The sequence below is a fragment of the Carettochelys insculpta genome, chromosome 3, assembly GCF_033958435.1.
Source record: "Carettochelys insculpta isolate YL-2023 chromosome 3, ASM3395843v1, whole genome shotgun sequence".
NCBI lineage: Eukaryota > Metazoa > Chordata > Testudines > Carettochelyidae > Carettochelys > Carettochelys insculpta.
This window is the reverse complement of record NC_134139.1, coordinates 144,676,604-144,702,568: the sequence shown is the minus strand read 5'-3', so window position 1 is coordinate 144,702,568 and position 25,965 is coordinate 144,676,604. Positions and strand designations below refer to the sequence as shown.

The 25,965-nt window shown below is 43.9% G+C and overlaps 1 protein-coding gene across 1 annotated transcript in view; it reads right to left on the bottom strand.

Annotated features, from left to right (window-relative positions):
• ME1 (malic enzyme 1) overlaps nucleotides 1-25,965 on the bottom strand; it is a 257,621-nt gene that overhangs the window by 55,548 nt on the left and 176,108 nt on the right. The window contains exon 7 of the mRNA XM_074990961.1: nucleotides 8,896-9,005. Within this exon, the coding sequence (XP_074847062.1) occupies nucleotides 8,896-9,005 (110 nt within the window). The remainder of the gene's footprint in view (nucleotides 1-8,895; nucleotides 9,006-25,965) is intronic.

The window sequence follows — 25,965 nt, the reverse complement described above, 5'->3', positions numbered from 1 at the left end:
GCCATCACTGCTGCAAGCTCGCTCACCCTGCGGGCCGACGTAATCACAAGGAGGAAGGCTGTTTTCATCATAAGGAGTCGGAGGGGTACCGTGGCTAATGGTTCGAAGGGTGGTCCCGATAGCGTGCTGAGCACCAAGTCCAAACTCCACGACGGCGGAAGCGGTTTTCGAGGGGGGTGCAGGTTTACCAGCCCCTTCAAGAACCTTGTGACGATAGGGTGGGCGAATACAGTGGGCCCTTCCTCTTTATGCCGAAAGGCTGATATAGCAGCGAGATGGACCTTTAGCAAGGATAGAGAAAGCCCGTCTCGTTTGAGGTCCAATAGATATTCTAGTATTACGGTTATAGGAACGTCAAGGGGAGCTAACTGTTTGGCGGAACACCAGGCTGTAAATCAAGTCCATTTCTGTTCATAAGTCCTCCTGGTGGAGGTCCTTCGGCTACACTCCAAGACTTGTCGTACTCCCTCCGTACACGTGCTCTCTAAGGCACTGAGCCATGAATTAACCATGCTTGTAGGCGCAGGCCCTGAGGGTGCGGGTGCACTATGGACCCCTGAGCCTGCGTGAGTAAGTCTGGCGCCACCGGTAGGGGGAGTGGTGGACGATCCGACATGCACAGAAGCAAAGGAACCCATTGTTGCTGTTCCCAAGTTGGGACTATGAGTATCATGCAAGCTCTCTCCCTTCTGGCTTTCTGCAGAACCTTGTGGATAAGCGTTGTGGGGGAAAATGCGTAGAGTAGAGGGCCCTTCCATGACATCATGAATGTGTCCCCCAGGGACCCCCACCCTATTCCTGCTCTGGAGCAGTACTGGGGACACTTCTTGTTGTACTGGGTGGCAAACAAATCAACTTGGGGAAACCCCCATGTATGAAATATGCGCCGTAGCAGGTCAGAGCGGATCTGCCATTCGTGCGTGAGTGCAAATCGCCTGCTCAGCTGATCTGCCTTCACGTTGTGGGCGCCCGTCAAGTACGAGGCTTTCAACATTATGTTAGTGGCAATGCACCAGTTCCACAATTGGACTGCTTCCACGCATAACGCACGGGATCGTGCCCCTCCTTGTCGATTGATGTAGAACATAGTGGAGGTATTGTCGGTATTGATCCCGACTATTTTGCCATGCAGGTATTTCCGAAAATGTCTGCACGCATTGAACACTGCTCTGAGCTCCAGTATGTTTATGTGCAGAGTCTGTTCCGCAGGGGACCGTAGCCCTTGCGTCACCTTGCTGCCAATGTGCCCTTCCCATCCTACGTGCGAGGCGTCGGTAGTAAGAAAAATAGAAATTTGTGGTTGGTGGAAGGGCACCCCCACTAGCAGATTCTTGGGATTTTCCCACCACTCTAGGGAACTGCGCACCTCCGTCGTGGTCGACACTACCCTGTGGACAGTGTGGGATGCCAGTTTGTAAACACTCGCCAGCCAATGCTGCAGGCTTCGCATGTGTAACCTAGCATTCTGTACCATAAATGTCGCTGCCGGCATGTGCCCCAACAGTTGCAGACACATTAGGACCGGCACCGTGGGGCTGTACGTCATAACTTGTACCAGGGAGTTTTGATGGCGCGGAAGCAGGCGTTGGGAAGGTATACTCTTGCTGTGACAGAGTTTATGCGTGCCCCTATGAACTCTATATCTTGCATGGGGTCGGTCTTTCACTTTGCGAGGTTGATAACTAGGCCTAGCGAAGTAAACGTGTTCGCGGTGACGCGTATCATGCGTAGGACCTCTGCCTTTGAGGCCCCTTTCAGTAGGCAGTCGTCCAGATATGAGAAATTAAACACCCCCTGTCTGTGCAGGTAGGCTGATACCACTGCCAGGGTTTTGGTAAAGACTCTGGGTGCCGAGGATAGGCCGAACGGAAGAACCCTGTACTGGAAATGTTCCCCGCCGACTGTGAAGCGGAGGAAGCGTCTGTGTGCCGGGTGGATTGTTATATGAAAGTAAGCGTCTTGTAAGTCGAGGACTGCAAACCAGTCTCCATCGTCCAGTGCCGTAAGTATGGAGGCAACTGTGATCATCCGAAAACATTGCTTGCGCAAGTAACAGTTGAGGCCCCATAGGTCCAAAATCGGCCTCCAGCCTCCTGTTTTCTTCTCTGTTAGGAAGTAGCGTGAGTAAAAGCCTTTACCTTGGAATTGTTCTGGCACTCTTTCCACCGCCCCTATGAACATGAGGTGATCTACCTCCTGCTTCAGCCTCGCCTCGTGGGCAGAGTCCCTGAGATGAGGCCGGGCGGGAGGCTTCGTCGGCGGAAGTGACTGGAAAGGGATCGTGTAACCCGTGGCTATAATTTCTAGCACCCGTTTGTCTGTGGTGATCTTTTGCCATTGAGAGTGGAACGGTTTGAGGCGATGATGGAACATGAGATGAGGATGGCATTGAGCAATGGTGTTCATAGTGCAGCCGTCGACATACCCGTCAAACTTGCCGTCTCTGGGCCTGTCCCAAGGGTGTACGGCTTTGTTGAGAACGTCACCTGGGAGCCCTGTACTGCTGCTACTGTTGATGGCGCCCTTGGTCGTAGCCTCACTGATACTGAGCACGCTGTGGTTGGCAAGCATAGCGTCTTTGCTGAGGATAGAATTTCTTTTTCTTGTATGGGGGAGTATAAATACCCAAGGTCCTAAGTGTGGCCCTCGAGTCTTTGCTGGAGTGGAGGACCAAGTCAGTTGAGTCCGCAAACAGCTTTTGCTTATCAAAGGGAAGATCCACAATCTTCGCCTGCAGGTCCCTGGGGATACCGGACGTCTGGAGCCAGGATTCCCTATGCATTACCACTGCTGCAGCTGTTGAATGTGCCGCTGTGTCCGCCACGTCCAGGGCAATCTGGACTCCCGTCTGCGACGCCGCATAGCCCTCTTGGACAATCGCCTTTAACACTGGCTTCTTGTCCTCCGGGAGCGAATCCATGAGAGGAGTGAGTCTAGAGTAATTGTCAAAGTTATGGTTTGACAGATGTGCCACGTAATTTGCCACTCTCAATAATAGGGTAGAGGAGGAATAGACCTTCCTGCCAAACAGCTCTAGTTTCTTAGCATCTTTATCCAACCCCCCCGATTTGTACTGAGACGTCTTCGACCTCTGCTGGGACGATTCGACCACCAAAGAATTGGGTTGCGGGTGACTAAAGAGGAACTCCATGCCCTTGGCTGGGACGAAGTACTTCTTATCCGCTCTCTTGTTCGTAGGCGGAATAGAGGCCGGGGTCTGCCATATGTTAGTGGCTGACTCCATAATGGCTTCATCCAGCGGGATAGCAATTTTAGATGAAGCCGGGGGTCTCAAATTTTTCAGGAGTTTATGGTGCTTCTCCTGCACCTCTGCTATTTGAATGTCCTGCGTGAATGCTACTCTTTTGAACAGCTCCTGGAATTGTTCAAGGTCATCCTCAGGGGAGGCATCCCCGGGGGCCATGGCCTCATCTGGGGAGGATGAGGAGGAACCGCTGGGGTAAACCTCCCCCAAATCCTCTGGCTCCCGAGTTCGGTGGTATACTTGCTCCCTGGTGGACTGTGAAGGGAAGTCTCGGGATTCTGGACCTAATTCCCCCTGGGACAACTGTGTTCCCTTCCCAGAGAGAGAGTGTACCTGGGAGTATTGACGAGTAGTAGGAGAGGATCTAGACCTGCGGTGTCTGTGTTCAGCATGATGAGGACGACCATAGCAGCATGGGCAAGGGCCCGGTGATGGAGACCTGGACCATGATCGGGGAGTGTACCCATGATGTCTGGGAGAGCAGGATCTCCACGACGACATTGATAGTGGTGAAGCTGGTTTGTGATAGTACTCAAGGGGATCCATGCCCAAAAATGGTGAAGGTGGCCCGAGCCACGGCAAAATTGGTTGGAGGAACGGAGAGGGAGGCCCGAGATAAGCCAGTGGAGTTACAGCCCAGCGGTGCGGCGTGTATCTCGGGGGGGAGCTGGGTGATAAGGGCAGCGCAGCCCCGCCTGGAGATGGGCTAAGGTGCCGGGTTTTTGCTTTGGCCTTGCCCCTCCCCTGCAGGGTGGGCGCCGCCCCCTCCCCTGCCGGGGATCTCGGCCCCATTGTCGGCGCCGCGCTCGACACCGTCAGCAGCAGTGCTGCGCGGGTAGCTTCCTCCAGCGCCGATAGGCTCCGTGCCGGGTGCCCCCGCGCCGTCGGCGCCGTGGAAGCCAGTGCCGCATGCGTCGGTGCCGCCGATTCCATCGCTTGCCACGCTGGCGCTCGCGGTGCCTTCCATGCCGCCTGTTGTATAATCGGAGGCTCGGCCTCTGCCACGTGCATTGCTGCGCTGCCACTTTCATCAGCTCGCAGCTGGGGGCTCTGCGTTCCGCTCGTCCTGCTCGCTGGGACCACCGACAACGATCGAGCCGGGGAGAGTTTCCTCCTCTTCTGCACAGAGGGGGTCAAAGAGGCTGACTTTCTTTTATGTGACCCAGAGGGCCCTTCTGTGTGAGGTTTCTCCGGCGGTTCAGGCTGGAGGGCCTTATCAAACAAGATCATTCTGAGCCTCATCTCTCTGTCCTTCCTGGCCCTGGCTGTAAGCTTAGCACAGTGGGAACACTTCTGGGTAACGTGAGATTCTCCCAGGCAGCAAATGCATTCACTATGCCCATCAGAGGCCGGCATAGCCTTGAGGCATGACTCTCACTTCTTAAACCCCGAGGAAGCCATTGCGGTGAGTCTTTACTGTTAATAGGGTACTTAGCCACTAATCAGTGCTTTCTAACCCAAAGTAACATTCACAGCCTTCAGGGCAGCAGACGGCTTAACAGCCTTCTTGCCCGCCCCTCTCTCCTTCGTTCCTCTTCTCTCTGCTGTCTAATATTCTCTTCTCTCTCTTTTTTTTTTTTTTAATAGTGACAAAACAAACGAACTACACGTAAAAAAACAACCATCTTATCTGTCTCTGGCTTTAGCCGGAGCGGATTCCGTCTGCAGCTGATGGCGGTTGAGAAGGAACTGGCGGGGACCGGATCGCGCACATGGGCGGGGGCGCACAAGGGAGCGGAGCGCGTTGGCACATGTGCGATCCAATAGAAACTGCTAGAAGAATTCCGATCTGCAGCGCCGGGCAAGCCCGACACCTATTGTGGAGCACCCATGGGGACCACTCGAAGAAGAATCTATGTTTCACTAATTTAACATGGTAGTTAAACTATGGACTTTGTGTTCATCAACAGAATAAATTCTATTTGGCGAGTTCTTTTGGGGGGAAAACTATTAATTTTAAACTTTTCAGATTCCAAACAACAGATCTGTTTTGTGACATGAGTGGAATAGCCTCTATTACACAAGAAACACCTATAAGTTTTACTGCCGCTTTCTAATTCTGATGTTCTACCTGTTAACATTTTCCTGGAACGCAATGGAAAAGGTGGAAAGAAACCTAGTAAGGATTTTGTCAGGTTTACAAGATGTCCTTTACCAAGATCCTGACATATACAGAGCCAAGGGTATTTTATTTACTGTGTACTGAAAAACGAGGTCAATCACAAGAGCACCAAACTGACAATAAGTAAAATATTTTTAGATGCAGCAACTACTACGATAATCAGACCTCTTTCTTTAAGTACCGGTGTTCATCTCCCTTCTGGTTGCCAGAGTACACAGAGATAAGAAACTTTGTTTCACCAAGGACAGTAGAAATTTTCTGTGGTATATGGCTGGTTGTGTTATTGACAGTAATAATGAAAACTCTATCAGACCTTGACTGTCATGATGAGAACCGGTCTCTTACCCAGTAGTACTCACAGACCTCAATGAATCACTGCTCTCTCTGGTATCCATTCCCTAAAATGAATGGGGTGAATACCATAAAATGGATTCTCTGCACTCACTTGCTGTGGAAACAGAGAATATACAAGTGGAGCTAGCTCTCTGCCAATAGCTGAGACCGCGTGGAAGTGGAAGGGATACCTGGAATTCCTGGATAGGTATCATAGCTACTAGGTCACTGCAGCACATCTGTGTATGAGACTGGAATGCCACATAGGCTCAACAAGAATTGAATTTGAGTTTCTGTGACACCAGTTGTTTTTCATTACGATCTTGACCTTGCTCACATTCTTCTTAAATGAGTTCTTGTGCCTGATGGAAGGATGAGTACTTTCTGTACAAATCCCTGATCAGAAAAATTGGCCAGGAAAAGATTAATGAATTTCCTTCTTCCTTGAAGTTAGCATTATTGTTCCCATGCTCCCAGAGAGAGAACCTAGGAACATATTCAAAGTGAAGTGGTCAAAGATGGAAAAAGAAAAAAAGCTACCTCCATCTGCAAAACATAAGAATTGCCTGAGGATGGTAAAATGTGAACGATTTACAGACAAGCCCCAATTAGAAATTTATTTAGTTGTTTCAGACATCTCTGTGCCTCAATTCTGAAAGGCCATAAAAAGGATGGACAATGGGTTGCAACAGTACAATCTGAAGTAATTGATGGATGATCTCATTTTTGTTGCGAAATTTCCATGAGTTGCTGACAATGAGGATGTGACAAAGCTGTTCCTGAAATTCTTTCGCAGCTTCTCAGGGGACCCTTCTGGTTGATGTCCAGTGACTGTATTTTACTGAAAAGTATAGGTAGCCCTTTGGATCCCAAATGTAGACAATCTAGCATAAATCAGAGATCTCACTCCAAATAGGAAGATGAGCTAATAGCACAGAGACAATAAAGGCAAGCTCCTAACCCAAACTTGTTTTAGCTACCACTTGCAAAGAGGTATTCTCTCCTGTTGTAATTCATGCATTGCTTTAACTAGCCATATCATCTGTCAAGACTAAGTCTTTTTTCCATAAAGACTTTTTTCTTCACCTTTCCCTAAAGTTTCCCCCTGTAACTCTAAGATTGCTGTAAATTAATTTGTCCAAGCATCTGATTCCAAGGACTAAAGCTCAACATACTCGCATGAAAACATATTTGAATCCCCCTTTTTGTTTTTCTTTCCAAAGAGAAGCTCTTAGGCCATGCAATTTTTACGCTAAGAGGTACCATGTATACTAGGGTGTTCATGCCACACACATGGGTTTACGTGGGTCTGAAAAGCTAGTTAACCATATAGATGCACCCAAGAGGTTGGGCCAGGCTCATTTAACATGAGTCCCACCTGGGGAGAAGGCAGATGGTTTCTATAAAGGGAAGAAGCTCAGAGTAGAAGTGGGGTGCAGGGAGAGAAGGGAACAACTATAATGGAGTACAACAGGGGTAGTAGAGCACAGAGGAGTTTCAGGATGGAGTTTACCCTCTCGCCCTGCAGGGAGAGGGAAGCAGGGGTAGAGGAGTCTCTTGAAGAGGACCAGAGAGAAGGCCAACCCACAAACAGAAGTCTTGTGTTGCAAGGGCTATACTGCCATTATAGATGCAGACTAGAGTAAGACTCCAGAAGATAACCCCTTATAGCAAATGTTCTGTTCTGACTCTTGCTCAGTGCAGGGGACCACTCCAAACCATCTTTGCTCTTTCCCTGCTGGGAATGGTGACCACCTGCACTCAGCTGTCAGGGAATCTGCATTCTATTTACAGAACTGCCTGAGCTCCTCAATGACATTCTTGAGGGAGTGGAAGACGAGATCCTTCTTTTTTCCTCTGGCCTGTCTTAGCTAATTTCACTCTTCGGGGCATCAGAGGCTACAAATGCTTCAGAAGAGGATGGAAAGCTGAGGGGACAATCTCTGCAAAAAATAAATGCAGTCCCAGGATGTTGCTGGAAATAAGACAAATTGTGCCATATTATTGGTCTAAAAATCTAAAATAAAGCCCAGATTTCTCCAGCAAGAAGGCACAGCTGAGCCATCAGCCATTGTGGATACAGAAAAAGAAAAAGAGGGAACCTCCAGGAGGTGGGGCATTTCTAAGCTGCATATGACTGATGTCTGGATTTGCCCCTAAATTGCAAGCAGGCTGTAGTATCCATATTACAGACATGAGCATGCAGAACTCAAGTCAAATTTCTACAGAAGTCATATCACATAGCTTTAACCCTTAACACTTTAACTAAATGAACATCTAGAATTAGATGCAATGTAGGTTGTAAACTGAAAAGGAAAAGGACAGGAATAAAAACATGCCACTGAAAGTCTCATGTGTGTATCCCCCACGTGCTTAAAGTGGTCAGAAAAAGGTCGGGGGGGGGTGTCTATCATCATCACCATCTCCAGCACCTATACATATCCATTTGCTGTCCATCTGCCCAACAATTCTGTCTCTCAATCCCCAAACTGATCCTGTCCCCACCAGTCCCCCGCTCAATTCAGCATTCACATCTAATCTGAACCCTTTAGTCCCTATCAATTCTTCCCTCAAACCCCACCAGTTCTGCCTCCAATCTACTCCCCACATCAGCTCTGCCCCCCCAGCAGCTCTTACGGTTCTTCCCCATCTCCCCCAGGACTCGGGTAGCAGGTACAGTGGGGAGTATACATTCAGTCATCCATCTTCTTTTTCTGAAACGTTACAACATACCTAAAAATATTTACCATGGACAGATGTGTCCATCTGTGGATGCTTTGCTAACCCCTGAAATAGCATCACGTGTTAAGCAGAGGGCTCAGAGTTCTGACTGCTTCCCAAAGCAGCCCTGAATAACCGCTCTGCTTCAGGAGACAGGCTAAGCAGGAAAGAAGCCAGTAAGATGGGATTTTGCTCGAGGACAGTAGCAAAACTGTGCATTCTTCAGCAACCCTATAAACTTTTAAGAAATTTAATTTCCTGGGTGCGCGCAGCCCAGTGCACTTCAAGTACTGCATATGCCTACACAAATTATAGCAGACAGTTTATATTGTCAGGTATCACACAATAACCCAGAAATGAATTTGGTCCATGGTACAATAATTATGAACTAACAAACTGTAATTTTATTATCTTCGAAGCAACCAAATGGAACAGAATGAGACTATTTTGTTACCTTGAATGTCGTCATTGAAAGTGCAGTACTTGTTACGATACTTATTCAGGAGGCGGAATGCGTTGGCATTAGCAAAATCCTCAAATTGAATAAGGCAGTTCATGCCATACCTAGAAATACAAGGAAATACACAGTTGAAATAGAAAACAATGCAATATTATACATATAAAATTGTTAGCCCTTGAAACTAGATTTTGCATGAGTATAATAAAAACTATACATAAAGTTATGAGCTTGCTCCGTACTCTATACAAATATATTGGGCTGCTTTTTTTAAAATGCAATAAGCTTTTTATTCAAACCAAACGGTGGTGGTAGCAATGATGGTAATAGTCGTCACATGTGGCTATGATTCTCTATCATATTTTATCTAATGTAAAATTGTTGCGGTTATCCTCTCTCAGGTTTGATTATCCTATCTCAAAGGGAAATAAGCAGATATACAGTTAATTCAGACATGATACATAGGAAAAACATGATAAACATGAAAAAAACATGATACATAGGACAGAAACGGGGGGAGGCCTATATTAAGACCTAGTCTCAAAGTATTGAATTTGAGCATAAATTGCAGTTCAGATGTCAGCAGCTCATACTCCTGTTCCTCAACCAATGTGATATATGTGATCATATGCCAGCAATGCCCCACCGCTGTCTATATTGAACAAACTGGACAATAACTTTGCCAAAGAATGAATGAACACAAAGCAGACATTAGAAATCAGAATGTCTATAAACCTGTTAGTGAACATTTCAGTGGAGTGGACCATATCATTAAAGACCTGAGAATGTGTGTTTTACAACAAAGAGACTTCAACAGCAGATTACAAAGGGGGACATCTGAACTGCCATTTATGCTCAAATTCAATACTTTGAGACTAGGTCATAAAAGGCATACCAATTACCTTACACATTACAAAGACAGCTTCCCCATCTTTGATACTCATAGTGATCTCAGGCAGGACACTTAGTAATTCTCTCCCCTCCTCCCCCCACTTCTTGTCCTATGTATCTGAGAGAGAGCAAGAGAGAGAGAGAGTGTGTGTGGAGCTGCCCCCCACCCTCCTTGGCCAGGGATCCAGTCAGTCTGTCAGCTCCCCAATCATATGAGAAATTTTAAATACAATTTTTAAACCAAAGCCATTCCCCAACTATACCAAAAATTAAACAAACCAAGAACAAAATAAAACAAAACCTCCATGCCACATACACGTATTAAGATGGTATTCTCAGCCTTAATTCTATCAATAACTTATGAGTAATCAAAAACACTGTCAGCAGCATAAGGAAACACCCACAGCTACAAACAGGAATTTCAGAATTAAGGCCAACACTACCCCATCTATCCCATCCTACATCTTAACAATATTGAAATGCTCAGCTAAGACACAAACAAACTCAGCTCCACCTGTAATAACAAGAGAAGAAATGTAGGAAAATGTCTTTTAAATCAGTCTAACATAATTTGTGATCACACATACAAAAATCCCTCAGCCATAATCATATGATTGCCACATGACATCACTACAATGACAGCAAAATTGCAGAAGGCAAGGCAAACTCTCAGATCCCTCTGTTCAAAAGTGCATTCCCCAACAGAACGAAAGAAGAACTGTCTTAGCTGTTAGCAGTATATACCCAAGATATACAGTCAAGCAGTTCATAAAGAAGTGGTACACATACACATTAGCTTGCCCATTACAATATTTAACTCTCCAAGCTGCAATTTTCCTTTAAAACTTAGGTGTACTAGGAAACTATATTAAACAAAACCATAAGATAAAAACAAAAGCAAAAAATTGTTGGGACCGTATTTCATCTCCATGGAAAACACATCATTTTAGGCACTTATCAAAAATTCCATGAAATATGTTAAATGAGTCCTGCTGCAGAAAGCATCCACTGTATACTTGGATCTCTAACAGCTATAATCCTTGGATTTGGGCTACAGATTATGGATAGATAAATTCAATTAAACAAAATAGAAAAGGCAGACATGATCTCATTGTGGCACTCACTTTTTAAACTGTTTCTATCTTACAATCTTGGCATTGTGGTGGCAAAATTTCTTGAAAGCATTCTCAACGATTATTGAAATAAATAATCATTTAATTATCATCACCACATTTCTGATCATAAAAAAATATTATTGAAGGCACAGATTAGTCAAACTATTTTTAAAGAGGAACTCACTCTCCACCCCCAAAAAAAGTAATAAATCCTGCTTACTATACAGAAAATGAGCATTTCTCAGGAATCTACTTTATTCCATAGATCAGGATTCTCAAACTATGGGTCAGGACCCCACAGTGGAATGTGACCACATTTTAATGGATCACCATGACTGGTGTTATTCTTGGTGGGACCCAGGGCCAAAGACAAGCCCAAGCCCCACAACCCAGAGACTGAAGGTGAAGCCCAAACCCCACTACCCTGGACTAAGGGTTACAGGCTCCTTACCCAGGGCAGAAGCCTTTGGGCTTCAGTTTTGGCTGCCCCACCTGGATCTATGGGATTTTAGCAGCAGGGCTTAGGTGGGCTCAATGTTCAGTTCCTGTTTTTGGGCTTGAGTAGTATATTTTTTTTGTCACAAAGGTTCATGGTGCAATGAAGCTTGAGAACCACTGCCACAGATTTTAAGGCCAAAAAAGATCAATAGACCATCTGATCTCACCTTCTGAATAGTTTAAGCCAAAGAATTTCACCCAGTTACCCCAAATTGATGTGTGTGAATATCTTTTTAATCTACATGATACTTTTGAGCAGCTGAAAATATTTTTCCTCCTCAAAGAGCCATCTGTATCTTTTAAATAAACAGTAAGATTTTATAGCTAGAATAATTCATTGACTCTGAAGTTGTCTGTTTTGTAAAAAGCAAAGAAAAAAGATGACAGCACAATTAAATACTGAAAATGTGTTCATATTCAAAACTTATTTTTATTATTTTAGTGCATTAGGTGCATGTGGTGATTTAGAAGGGGGAAAAAAACCAGGTTTCTCTCTCCAGCTGCTTCTGATAAAGTTTAAACACATTCTAGCATAGAGAGGGATGATAGGCAAAGGCAGCATAAAGAGACAGTAGTTAAGTAGGAGTGCGATGGGCTGAAATCACAAAGTCACCTTAGGTCGTCCACCTCGTGCTAATCATGCAATCATATTTCTTGTTTAGGCAATAGTTTTCAATTTAGGCTATATATTTCTACCAAATTTATTCCGGTTGCCCAATTTATAAATCTTATAACCTGCTTATATTTATATGTCTGAAATATCAGATCCAACCAGTTAAATAATTCTACTGATCTTTTTTTTTGCATTCTGCAAAAGAATTCCAGAGGCTGCAAGTTACCATCTCTATCCCTAACAAATACATAGCATTGCCACTTTCAACACAACATACTCTTAAAATGCTGAGTATAAAGAGAGAGAGAGAGTGTCCATTCTGCCCAAGAAATAACAAGTATCATTATTTTTAGAACTAAAGGGGAAAAAATGGACATAAATTAGGGTCATTTGGTCTTGCTGCCAGATACTGTTTTGGATTGTCTTCTGAAGGAACAAGGGGTTGCTTTATAGGCTTTTAGAGAGTCAAATTCAATTCCAAAATCTTATTTGACTATTTCCTTAGCTCAAAGGCCCTTTTGGAATGGAAAAGCTTTAAAAACTTAGAACAACCATTCTAAAGGAGCAGCATAACCAAAAGCATAGCCACACTGGAATTCTCTCCCACTTTTTGTGCATCAGTCAACCACTCTCATCATCCAGAAGCATTTACTTTGTGTCAAAACAAGACGTAGAAGTGATCCCATTCCTTCTCTCACAAGTTAAGATTGCTAAGTCTCATCATCCACCCTACCTCACACTTGATTTCTAAGATAATTTAACACCCTTCTCCATTCATTCTCATATTTTTGCCAGATCATAGCACGTTCAGATACAGGATGAGGATAAGACTCCTTGTGATGACACTGAGGGGTTGGGCCCATTCTATTTGCAACCACAACAAAAAAATGGTTTAACTTACAGAAGGAGTTTGCACGCTCAATAGCAAAGGGCCATGCTCACTGAAGGTCCAAAGAGCGTAGTCTTTGCTCCAAAATGTCAGTGTGTAAGTCCAGGAAAAACGAGTTCTGAATTCATGGAATTGGAAGACAACCTTTCGGAGAGGCCTAAGCTGCACCTTGTCCTTATGGAGGGGTGGGTGTGGGGGTGGGAGAGTATAAGGAGGACTGGAAGTTAGGCCCTAAGCTCAGACACACTGACATGATGATGACCAGGAATGCTACCTTCCAAGACAGACTGGGACTTGATCAGGACACAGTTCAGAAAACAGGGTGAAGGACTGGGTGAGTGCATTGATGTGTTGCCCTAGGAATGTCTTCAAAAGCCTTGCTTATAGCCTGATGAGTGTCTCACCAAGCACTGGCCCTGATTTACCGAGGAAGCCACTTAAACTGGTGGCTGTCTGCTCTGTGTCTGAGGTGATCCACGGGCTGGATCTGGTGGCCTGAGGAGCCAGATCTGACTCATGGGTTCTATCTTGCCAACCTCTGCTGTAGGATTAACCTCCCAGAAACAAAAGACCAGCACAAAACTCAAATCATCTGATGCAAATGCAAGGAGTAGTTATTTAGCCTTGCCTCTTCTAGGTCTGTCAATCTACAGAGCATGTGCGCAAGACAGTCTGTCTTTGACAATGGAAGACTTAGACAAGGCATGCAATATGAAAACAATACAACATTGAATAGAATCTTTGTCAATGGAATAGCAAGGCAGGTCATTCAATATACTATCTATTGTACCTCAAAAGTAAAGTTTTCACTGTGGAACGGTTTCTGATAACTGCTTGTTAAAACTTTCAGCTTTTCTTTTTAGCATTGTCAATAAATTACCGTTACCCAGGAATCTGACTGGTACAGACTCTGCGATGGTTTGATCAAAGGGATCTCCTTGTGATTCTCATATAATGTGCTGGTCATGCCACTGAACCTGCTTACCTGCCCTCTGGGCCACCCCGCCACCACTCTGTCCGGGCCAGCCAGAAGACTCTGGTCTCCCTCAGCCACTGCACAGATTTGGGGCAACAGCCCTCCAGCAGAGCAATACAGACACTGAACCAGCTCCACTCTGGAAGGGGTCTAATAAAAGGCCATTGACACAGCCACAAAGAGGGCCTAAACCCAAAATAAATCCATTTCACACACAAAGAAAACTCACAAGGTTAGCCATTTCTGTAAAAGTAATAATACATAGTGGTGGCTTCAAAAAACAAAAGAGTGTTTTTATTAAGTAAAAAAGTAGGATTTAAGTGATTATAAATAAAAACAGACAGATCAAAGTAAGTTACTAAGCCAAAATGGAAAAAAGAAACCACACATGCTTAGCGAATCCTAATGCACAAAGAAACTGATTACATGTACATTCTTGCCCTAACTGTTGTTCTAACCATTGCTTTCACAACCTAGGCAGCCTCCAAGCTTGGGCCCAACCCTTCTCCTGTTCAAACTTAGATGATTCCAGTTGGCATCTTGGGTGGTAAGTGAAGGTCTCCTGGCATCTGGCCATTATTACTATTGTTTAGTTTCTCCCTTTTCATAGAATCAGAGCTGGAAGAGACCTAAAAAAGCCATCGAGTCCAGCCCCTGCTCTAAGCAGGAGCAAACCCATCAGATCAGCCCAGCCAGGGCTTTGTTGAGGCAAGACTTAAACACCTCCAAGGATGGAGACTCCACTACTTCCCTGGGTAGACCATTCCAATGCTTCACCACCCTCCTAGTGAAAAAGTTTTTCCTAATGCTCAACCTGGACCCTTCCAACCGCAACTTGAGACCATTGTTCTGTGTTCTGCCATCCGTGACCACTGTGAACAGCCTCTCTCCAGCCTCTCTGCAACCTCCCTTCAGTAAGTTGAAGGCTGTTCTTAAGTCCCCCCACCAGTGTTCTCTTCTGCAGACTAAACAGTCCCAATTCCCTCAACCTTTCTTCATACGTCATATGCTACAGCCCCCTAATTATTTTTATCGCCCTCCGCTGGACCCTCTCCAGTGTATCCATATCCTTCCTATAATTGGGGGCCCAGAACTGGACACAGTACTCCAGATGCGGCCTCACCAAAGCCGAATAAAGAGGAATAATCACTTCTCTGGATCTACTGGCAACGCTCCTCTTGATGCAACCTAATATGCCATTAGCTTTCTTGGCTACAACGGCACACTGTTGAGTCATACCCAGCTTCTCATCCACTACAACTCCCAGGTCCTTTTCTGCAGAACTACCACCAAGCCAGTCGGACCCCAGCCCGTAACAATGCTTGGGATTCTTCCGGCCCAAGTGTAGGACCCTGCACTTGTCCTCATTGAACCTCATTGGGTTTCCTGCAGCCCAGCCTTCCAATTTGTTCAAGTCAGTCTGGACCCTGTCCCAACCCTCCAGCATATCTACCTCTCCTCCTAGCTTAGTGTCATCCGCAAACTTGCTAAGGGTGCAATCCAACCCCTCATCCCAGTCATTGATAAATATGTTGAACAGAACAGGACCCAGAACCAAACCTTGGGGCACACCACTAGAAACTGACCGCCATCCCGACACTGAGCTGTTGACCACTACCCTCTGGGCCCGACCTTCTAGCCCGCTTTCTCTCCATCTTACCGTCCATTTATCCAATCTGCATTCCTTTAACTTGCTGACAAGAATATTGTGGGAGACCATATCAAAAGCTTTGCTAAAGTCAAGATAAATCATGTCCATTGATTTTCCCCTATCCACAGAGCTAGTTATCTCATCATAGAAACTAATCAGATTGGTCAGGCATGACTTGCCCTTCATGAATCCATGCTGACTATTCCTGATCACTCTCCCCTCCTTCAAGTGCCTCAAAACAACTTCCACAAGGAGCCCCTCCATGATTTTTCCAGAGACTTATGTAAGACTGACTGGCCTATAGTTCCCTGGGTCATCCTTCTTCCCTTTTTTAAAGATGGGCACTACATTTGCCTTTTTCCAATCATCTGGGATCTCTCCCGATCTCCACGACTTTTCAAAGATAACGGCCAAGGGCTCGTCAGCAACATATGCCAACGCCCTCAGAATCCTAGGAGGAATTAGGTCCGAGCCCATCGATTTATGTACATTTAGCTTTTTTAGATAGCTCCTAACCTGTTCTTTCCCCACCAAAGGCTGTCCACCTTCATCCCACAATGCATCACTTATCGCATTAGTCTGGGAGCTGTCCTTGTCCGTGAAGACAGAGGCAAAGAAAGCATTAAGTACTTCAGCTTTCCCTACATCATCTGTCACTGGCTTACCTCCCTCATCCAGTAGGGGCCCCACACCCTCTCTGATCATCATCTTCTTGTTAAAATGCCTGTAGAAACTTTTCTTGTTATCCTTCACACTCCTCGCGAGTCGCAATTCCAGTTGCGCTTTCGCCTTCCTGATAACTGCCCTACATTCTCGAGCTATACATTTATACGCCTCCCTAGACATCTGTTCAAGTTTCCACTTTTTGTGAGCTCCCTTTTTGTGCTGAAGTTTTCCAAGGATTTCCCCATTAAGACAGTCTGGTCTCCTACCATATTTACTTCTCTTGCTGCACATCGGGACAGTTTCTTTCTGCGCCTTCAATAGGGCTTCCTTAAAATACTGCCAGTTTTTCTGGACTCCTTTTCCCTTCATGGTAGCATCCCAGGGGATTCCGCCCATCAGGTTCCTGAGGGAGTCAAAGTGTGCTTTTCTGAAGTCCAAGGTGTGTAATTTGCTGCTCACTTTCCTCCCTTTGGTCAGTATCCTGAAGTCTACCATCTCATGATCACTGCTTCCCAGGTTGTCATACACCCCTACCTTCCCTATGAGTTCCTCCCTGTTTGTAAGCAGCAGGTCGAGCCGTGCACGACCTCTGGTCGGGTCCTTCAGCACTTGTATCAAGAAGTGATTCTCCAGCATTCTCCAGAAATTTCCTGTACTGCTTGTGTACGGCTGTATTGGTCTCCCAACAGATGTCAGGGTAATTGAAGTCCCCCATAACAACGAGAGCCCGCGATCCGGAAACTTTTCTCAGTTGTCTAAAAAAAAGCCTCATCTACCTCATCATCCTGATTTGGCGGCCTGTAGCGCACACCAACCACCACATCTCCAGGGCTGCCAACACCACTAAGCTTGACCCATAGATTCTCAACAGGCTTTTCTCCCTCTATATACTGGAGTTCCAAGCAATCACAGTGCTCTCTTACATACAGTGCAACTCCTCCTCCTTTTCTCCCTTGCTTGTTCTTCCTCAACAGTTTACACCCTTTCATGACAGCACTCCAGTCATGCGAGTCATCCCACCAAGTCTCTGTTATCCCAAACAAGTCATAGTTCTTGGACTGAGACAGGGCTTCTAATTCCTCCTGCTTGTTACCCAGGCTTCTGGCATTGGTGTACAAACACCTTAGATAACCAGTTGATCTCCCCACCCTCACTACTCAAACCAGGGGTCCACTTTTGTTGTACATTCCTCTTTGCATTTCTTCCCAGCCTCCAAGTTCCTTTCTACCCACAGGGTTTCGGTCACCTTCCCCCAGCAAACCTAGTTTAAAGCTCTCCTCACTAAGTTTGCAAGCCTACTTGAGAAAATGCTCCTTCCTCTCTTGGTTAGATGGACCCCATCTCTTCCCAATAATCCTTGTGCCTGGAACAGTGTCCCACGATCAAATAATCCAAAGCCCTCTCTCCAACACCACCTGCGTAACCATGCATTTATTTTCTCAATTCAATGGTCCCTATCTAGCCCTTTCCCTTCGACACAAAGCATGGATGAGAACACCACTTGCACTCCAAATTTTTTGACTCTTCTTCCCAGCGCCACATAATCCACAGTAACCCGCTCCAGGTCATTCTTGGCCATATTGTTAGTTCCTACATGCAGAAGTAGGAAGGGGCAGTATTCCAAAGGCTTGAGCAGTTTTGTAAAGCTCTCCGTCACATCCTGAACTGGAGCTCCCAGTAAACAGCACACCTCACGAGATTGCAGGTCCATTTGGCAGATGGATGGTTCATTCCCTCTTAGGAGGGGGTCCCCTACCACCACCGTCTTTTTCTTATGGGGATGGTGGTCATTGAACCCCCACCCCTAGGACTACACATCCCATGTCCTGCAGTAGAAGCAGTTCCCTTACAATTTTTTTTCCTGTGAGGCTCCTTCCAAAGCATTCACCACTGCAGAACCAGTGGAGAGAGCCTGAAAGTGATAACTTATCTCTATATCAATGGGGGACTCGTGTACCAGCCTTCTTTTTCTTCTAGAAATTACATGCTGCCAGTTCTCCGCTGTTAGGAATAAGGGGATTTCGAAGTGGCCGGGGTCCTTTTGAAAAGGAGCCTTGTCTGGATGAGCCACGTGGTGGTGAGCTGCATAAATTTCAAAGTGCCACGGCTGCTGGCATTCTAATGAGGCGCTGAATATGTATTTCAGCTCTTCATTAGTAAACTCCAAAATGGCCATTTGCATGGTCATTTTGAAGTTTTGGGCTAGTGTAGACACAGCCATGGTGTTGTATTGGCTGAAAACTCAGGGAGCCTACAAAATGTAATCCTAGCTGTTTTAAATTGTTTTTTTCCCCCAGTAAAAATGAGGAGTCCTGTGGTACCTTAAACAATAACCAATTTATCTGGGTACAGGCTTTCATGGGCAAAGACCCACTTCATCAGATGCGTCATGAAGTGCGTGTTGGCCCACGAAAGCTTATGCTCAGATAAGCTGGTTAGTGTTCAAGGTGCCAGAGGATTCCTATTGTTTTCGAAGATATAGACTAACATGGCCTCAGCACTGTTTTTTTCAGTGCTTCAATTATGATTATAGCTCTCCCATTATGATTGTCCTATGGGCCATTAAATCTCAAATCTCAAGTTACTTTTGATATTATACTAATTTTAAAACAGATGAACTTAGATTTGGGACAGATGATTTAACAAATGCTTTTTCTTTTCAAAGTCTTCATGTGTTTACAGAATTAGCACTGGATTGCTTCTATTTTGAATACCAAACAGACTGATTGGGCAAGTGTGCGCATAACCTACCATAGAAATAAAAACACTGCATCAACAGAAATCCTGTCTTTGCTCTGGAAATACTAAATGGCATTATTCTTCATGACACTTTTTATCTTCTAAAAGATGTACATTGTGCACCGATCTCTTAAAATACTGAAAGACCCCAAGTAAGTGATCCTATATTCTTATAAAAACACTTTAGCTGTTCAATTATAACATCAAAGGTACTTAATTAAATGTTTCCTATCTTAAAAAGATATTTATAAAATAACATTTTAGAGCAAAGCATAATATTTCGCTGACGTAATTAGGATTTGTGCTTGTTATGTGGATGATGTGCTGTTTTCTAAAAAGAATATTCTGGGAGCAACTAAAAAATTAACAACAGAATAATGGCTGTTCTTCCATTTGTCTTTGCCACTTGATAATTTTACTTTAAATGCTTGAAAAGTGATAGAAAAAAATGAACATTGAGGTTTTTACTAGATGAATACATAATATAACAGTAATTCCAAAAAAGTCATTCTTTAAGACTTCTGTAAGATTTGTTTAAAGAAAATATAAACTGCACTTCGGTAGGGTATGAGTTAAAATGAAACATTAGAATGAAAGGTGCTATATTATAAATGTGATTCTTAATAATTACTATTAACAGGATCCTTTTTTAAAAGATAACTTGAATTGAGTTTCTATATTTGTTCATGAAACGTTTTTGTGGGCCAACGTTCAGATTTATGCCTAGAAATGGAAAATGCATGTGGGAGTGTGTACTTAGAGATTTCCATTTGCTCTCAAAATTCACGCTCTCCTTTTACAGTACAACTATCAAGGCAGTATTCTGAAATTTGGTCCATAATAGTTAGAATTTTTGCTTAAATAAACTCTCATATAGGAAAGAATAAGCATAGTGCAAAACTATTCATCGCCAGGATTTAATTCCCCTATCCCGAACAAGGATGGATAATGGAAACACAACAGCCGTGGGAGGTAAAAGGAAGTTTTGGAGCATTAACTGTAGATGAAATAGTTTGTACCGATTTTTCAATTTTCTTCATATCTTTGTATCTAAAAATATGTTTCTTAATACTTCTACAATAAGGCCTCAGTTAAAAGAGGTATTTAAATACGTGAGCATTCCCACTGAAAGCAACAGCACTGTTCAGATACTTGAAATGCCTACCTACCTTGTTAAGTTTCAAGTGATTTATAACTGATATTTCTTTCTGAAAAGGATTTTTTATAATACATTTTGCCAGATCCTAAAATATGCCAGATGGGTTTAGCAGCTGAGAACAAGAAACCCTAATTAAATTTGGTTATATTTGTGTTGGTTTTGAACTCTTCTCTTCATATAAATGATGCAACTGGATAGTGCAATTAGACTGAAGCCTGAGGCAGGACGTCTGTTCTTTTGAGCAACTACTTACAGTACAATGAATATATGGGAAACATCTGAACTCCCATGGTTTTCCCCCGACTGCTAAAATCAAGCAAACAAAGTTTGTGAAGGAAATTCTTCAGATATCTCTCATAACACAAATTATGGTGTATATTTAATAATGGATGCTCTTAGGGAAGTACTTCAGATAAAAACCAGCACTTTGTGGTGCTTTATAATGCATCCAAATATCAAAAAATCTTATATTTGCAACATAATTTATATTTTGAAATAAAGTTATCTTGTGGATTTAGACCAGATAATTGGAAGAAATATGCCTTAATTCTATTTTCACCACTGTCTTAGCCTCTACTTCTGTAATGCTATCTACCTTTTCTGTCTTCAGTTTCCCCAGCTGTAAAATAGGAATAATAAAATGTAGTCAATTTTGTAGCATGTGCTGAAATCTTCTGATAAACGTGTGGAGTATAGTACTTTTTTGATATGGCAAATCATTCACAGGTTTTTGTCTTTTTTGACTGAAGACAGACATTTGAATAAGAACCAAATGGCCTGTCTTAATAATGGGATTTATTGAAGTTTTAAGTGGAACAGGTTTGTTTTTCAAAATTTCAGAGCCATACGTGCTTCCTTTAACATATCATCTTTCTGAACTAATTTGAACAATCTATATCATAATTATGATGAAAGAGCTGTATTAAACAAAATAATCACATTAGACAACCAAGATTACCTAGAAAAAGTAATTAAAAGGTAGTCTGGTTGCCCATTATATGTATTGTATTAGAGTCTTTTCACTCCTTAGAATAGACAAGGATAATTTGATTTGCAAGGTCATTTGCCTCTTGTGTCTTGGAATACCACAATTTTATCAGTCCTATGACGGCCCTGCTTCGTATCTCATGCTATGGGATGCTGAGAGCTTTCCACTCACACTGAGGCTGCATCTACACTATCAGATAAATTCAAATTTATTTACAATCAATTTTTTAATTCTGGAACTTATAAGTTCGATTTTGACCATCCTCACTTCACACCATGCTCCCTAGAAAGCCGAGTCATTGCTACTACACATACATTGGCTAACATCAACTGTTGCAGTAGTGCTCTGTGGGAAGCTATCCCACAGTTCCTCACCCCTGTAGTATTCTGGGTATGCTCACTGGTCTTGACATCATCTTGCACCATTTCATTTTCCTCATTCCCTCTCAATCCCTGAAAATCTGACCATCACTGGAAATAATGCAGAAGACACTCAAAATTAGAAGAAAGAATTTTTGGTTTCCCCACACATTATATTACATCCCTGGTGGCAGCAGCAAGCCCGGGGCCTGTGGGAGGGGGGTGTGTCACTGGATGACCAGTTGAAGTGGTCCTCCCCTGGTGGCAGCAAGCTCCTTAGCTGCCAGGAGAGACCTTTCCCCGGGAGCAGCAACAAGCCCAGGTATGGGCCAAGGGTGAGGGACAGCGGATGACCAGTTGAGCTGTCCCTTCCCTGGCGGCAGCAGCAAGCCCTTTAGACACCAATGGAGACCTCCCCACGGCAGCAAAGCCCCCAGTATCTTAACCACTGGGGAAGACATTCCTATGGTGGCAGCAGCAAAGCTCAGACTTTCTTTCCCATGCAACTGGCAGCATGGTCATCACTGAATGTCAGGCACATCCTTTTATTGGGTTGGGTTGGGGGCTACCCATGTGATGTGTCTGAGCATGGGAAAGACCGAGACTGTATGGCACCTGTGGTGGCAGGAAGGGGGTGTCACAAATGTAAACTGCTGAGAAGTTTCTCAGTGTGTTATGCAAGCACGACCCCCAGCACAGCCTTGTTGGCACATGGTACGGTGTGGCTGGGGCTGGCACCAGGCAGTGCAGAAAACACTATCAAGTGTACAGACAGAACCACAAACTCTGTGCAGGGGCTACTGGTGGATGCACAGACACCGCTAATAGCACAGAAAGAAAGAAGCCATTCCTCAGGCTGTCACACTAACATGAGCCCACAGCTAAAGGCTTGCTGCTCCCGCTTCGAAATTCAGGCTCTTCCTGTTACTGGAGAGCTGCAGCCAGAGCAGAGCACTGAGAGGGGCATTATGGGTTACATACGGGACACCTCTGGAGGGTAATAAATTTGCTCTGAAGACATGGTGCTTCCACACTTGCATTTAATTGAACTTCTGAATTCGAGCTTGACCCTATACCTATCAGGTAACTGTGATTTTGTAATCTTGAGATTACTGCACCCAAAACTGAGCTAATGGTCTTTATAGGGAACACAGTCACATGGTAAAAATCGAGCTAACATGATAGTTTCTAGCTTTTTGCAAAATTCCCCTACTTACCCAGAAGACTTCGTTATTAAAATATTGCATCCAACATTATTTAGCAAAATGATTCTCAAGTGCTTTATAAATGAGTGTATGTAAAAGAATCACTTCACCTATGTGTTGCAATGAAACAGTCTCTTTAATAAGACAAAGTTTAGGATAGGGAATAATGAATACCTTATCCAAATGCATCTGCAGAAAAAAGAACTAGGTAGACATAATGCAATTATATATGGCCCCCTTTCATCTCAAGAAACCATGGTTAGCAGCGGTGCTAAGGATCTATAGGCAGTGTTTGAGTCTGCAGCTTCTCTCTTGGCTTATTCATCCATTATTGGATTTGCATGGCTGATTGCAATAACTGCAGATCAGTCTCTCTCTGAATTCTTGAGTCTGAGAGCTTTTCCTTCTAAGATGAAGTTCTTGGGTGTGGCTTGCACACATACTATCAAAGGATGATGTGCCCTGTCATAGCAATAGTCACCATGTATTTTGATCTGATGATATAGATTCCCAGGCTTTTGGATCGATGTTGAGCTTTTTCATGGCATTTTTGCATGTATCCTTGAATTTTAGCTTTGGTCTTCTCTTGTTCTCAACCCACATGACAGTTCACTGAAAAGGATTTCTGTAGGAAGATATTCGTCACCCATTCTTCTCACATGACCAAGCCATCGTAGTCTTCTGCTGTCGAGGATCGCTATTAAGCTGGGTATGCCAGATCTTGACAGGACATCTGCATTTGAAACTTTATCTTACCAGTTGATATTCACAAGTCTGTGGAGGCTGTGAAGATGGAAGCTGTTCGATTTTTTCTCCTGTTTCGAATAGGTGGTCCATGCCACACAACCATATAGTAGGATAATCAATACACATGGCTAGTAGATAAGTATCTTTGTTTTCATTGTCAGTTTAGGATTGTTCCATGCTTGTTTCATAAGTCTAACAAAAATGGTAGCTGCCTTCCCGATTCTGATGTTCAGTTCTGTGCCCATGGATAGGTTTGTGGTGACAGTAGATCCAAGGTAACAGAATCTCATGGGCTATCATCCAAACTGACATTCGGTCACTGAGGTATATCTTGAGTGAATACAACAGTCCTCTTCATGCTTATGTCAAGGGAAAACAACTCGCAGGCTCTGGACAGAGAATCCCTCAGTGACTGTAGCATGTCTTCATTATGAGTGATGAGAGCTGCATCGTCTGTGAAGAGGAGTCCCCTAATGAGGACTTGCTTGACCTTAGTTTTGGCCTTGAGTCTTGTCAATCCCAGCTGAAGTCCTGAAGGCAAACAAGGCTGTGCTCTTCCTCCCCTTCTATGATCTATTCCTAATGCAATTAAGGAAACAAATTTCAACAGGACATCTGTGTCAACTCTGAACAAATGTCATGATGTCATTAACACATGATTATATGGATTTAAAGTGTTGTCTCACTCAAAAGTAAACATGACTGATGTTACTGCCTGACCTCCTGGAAAATCATTTACATCTGTGTTAAGCAAGTGTAAAACAGATGTCACTACTCATTAGCATCAGCAGTAGCATTTTGCACCCATTTCACACTTTACAAAGATGTCAATGACAATCCATTGTATAAAGCAGGAGAATCAGCCCTTCCTTGTTTCCCCACTCTTGGAAGGTCATACTCACCATGGCTAGTCCTATAAGTGCACAAGCACTCAAACAGAAGGGCCAATAAGCTTATTTTATTTAACACTGTTGTGGAGTAAGGGAAAGGGAAAATTTTAAATCTTAAGTTTTGCTTGCTGTACACACTATCCTGACAATGGCACCTCTCTGTTTTATCTGTAGCTGCAGCTACTTTGTTTTTCAGATGTATATCTTCCACACCAGTAGAATGACTGACCTGGATAAGAAAAAAAATAAGAGGATACGGGAAGACTTTGCAAAATCCTGCAAGTGCTACATCATACGGAAGGAAAGAGCAGAGAAGAGAAAGCCCTAGGAATCCCATCAGGAGAAAGAGAGGAATACGCACCAGGACACAATGGAGCTTCCCTGTTAGCAGCTGCAGATTCTTGGAGATCTCCAGGCTCAACAGCAGCACACTTGACTGCCACTGAAGTTGGTGAGAAACTTCAGCATAGTACATCCTGACAGCTTCTTCCCTAGACACCTGATTCTTCATGCTCTCTGAGTCTGTAAGCCTGCCTCTACCTCTCCAGAGTAGAGAAAGCCTGGACAACCAGAGCTTCACATATACTGACCTGTGAGATCCATGGTTGACGTACATGTAGCTATAATTGACATCAAGGATCCTTTCCCTTGCTTAGCTATTAAGGTTCTGACATTTTTTCTGTTGAAATGTGTTTGTTGTTATGCTCTTTAGATTCTTAGGCGATGGTTTTGTAACTGAATAAACCTCTTACTTTTTAACAGATTCAGTATGATTAATTTACAAAACATAACATGCTGCCAGTAGTGAAAGTAATAGTTTTATACACTCACAACCCATAGGATCTGCAGCACTGTAGTGATCATAAATGTACAGCCACCAGCAACCAGAAGTGCACTGTGCATAACAAGAGATGTGCAGCAAGCACCACACAATTCCAAGCACCCCCCCAAACAGCACCAGGTTGAGCAGAATACCTCAGAGCACATTACTGTGGCTCGTGGTTAAAGTGCTCTTTCAAAGACTCTCTAAAATGTCTAGCTAATCATTGACCCTGTCTGTATCTTAGCAGACAGCCCTGCATCCCTCTTGCACATTCTCCTTTGCTTCACAAATATTACACAAGATCTAACAGACAGATACAACTATTGGGTATTTTTCACACAGAGATCCAGTTTGGTAAGCAAGACACCAGCACCCTTTCAGTTTTCTAAAAGCACGATCAGCTGTCACTGTGCACCTGCTGAGCTGGTAACTGATTCTTTCTTTCTTTAGTGTTAAAAACTGGAGTCCTATCAACAGCTTTCAAAGATCACTACCACTGCAAGCCACCCTTAAAACTGGAATATCTGGCCATGGGATGACCATGATGATCAATAGTAACCCTTTTGGTTTGTACTCCCACTGTCTGCCAGAAAACAGGAGATGACCAGGACTTCCTTTCAGCCCAGAAATACCTGACTAATATAACACCAGGGCCACTGGCAGGCAGCATATATTACAGGAATGCTAATGTATGCTAGGGGAACAGCACAGGACATGGCTGTCATGAGAATGGGGTAGCACATAGGAAACAAAATTATTTTTCCAAGTTACTTTTGCAACCTCCACTGCCAAGCATCTGGGCCAGTGAAAGAACTCTAAACCTGTCAAAAATAATTTTTAATTTTATGAAATAGGAAT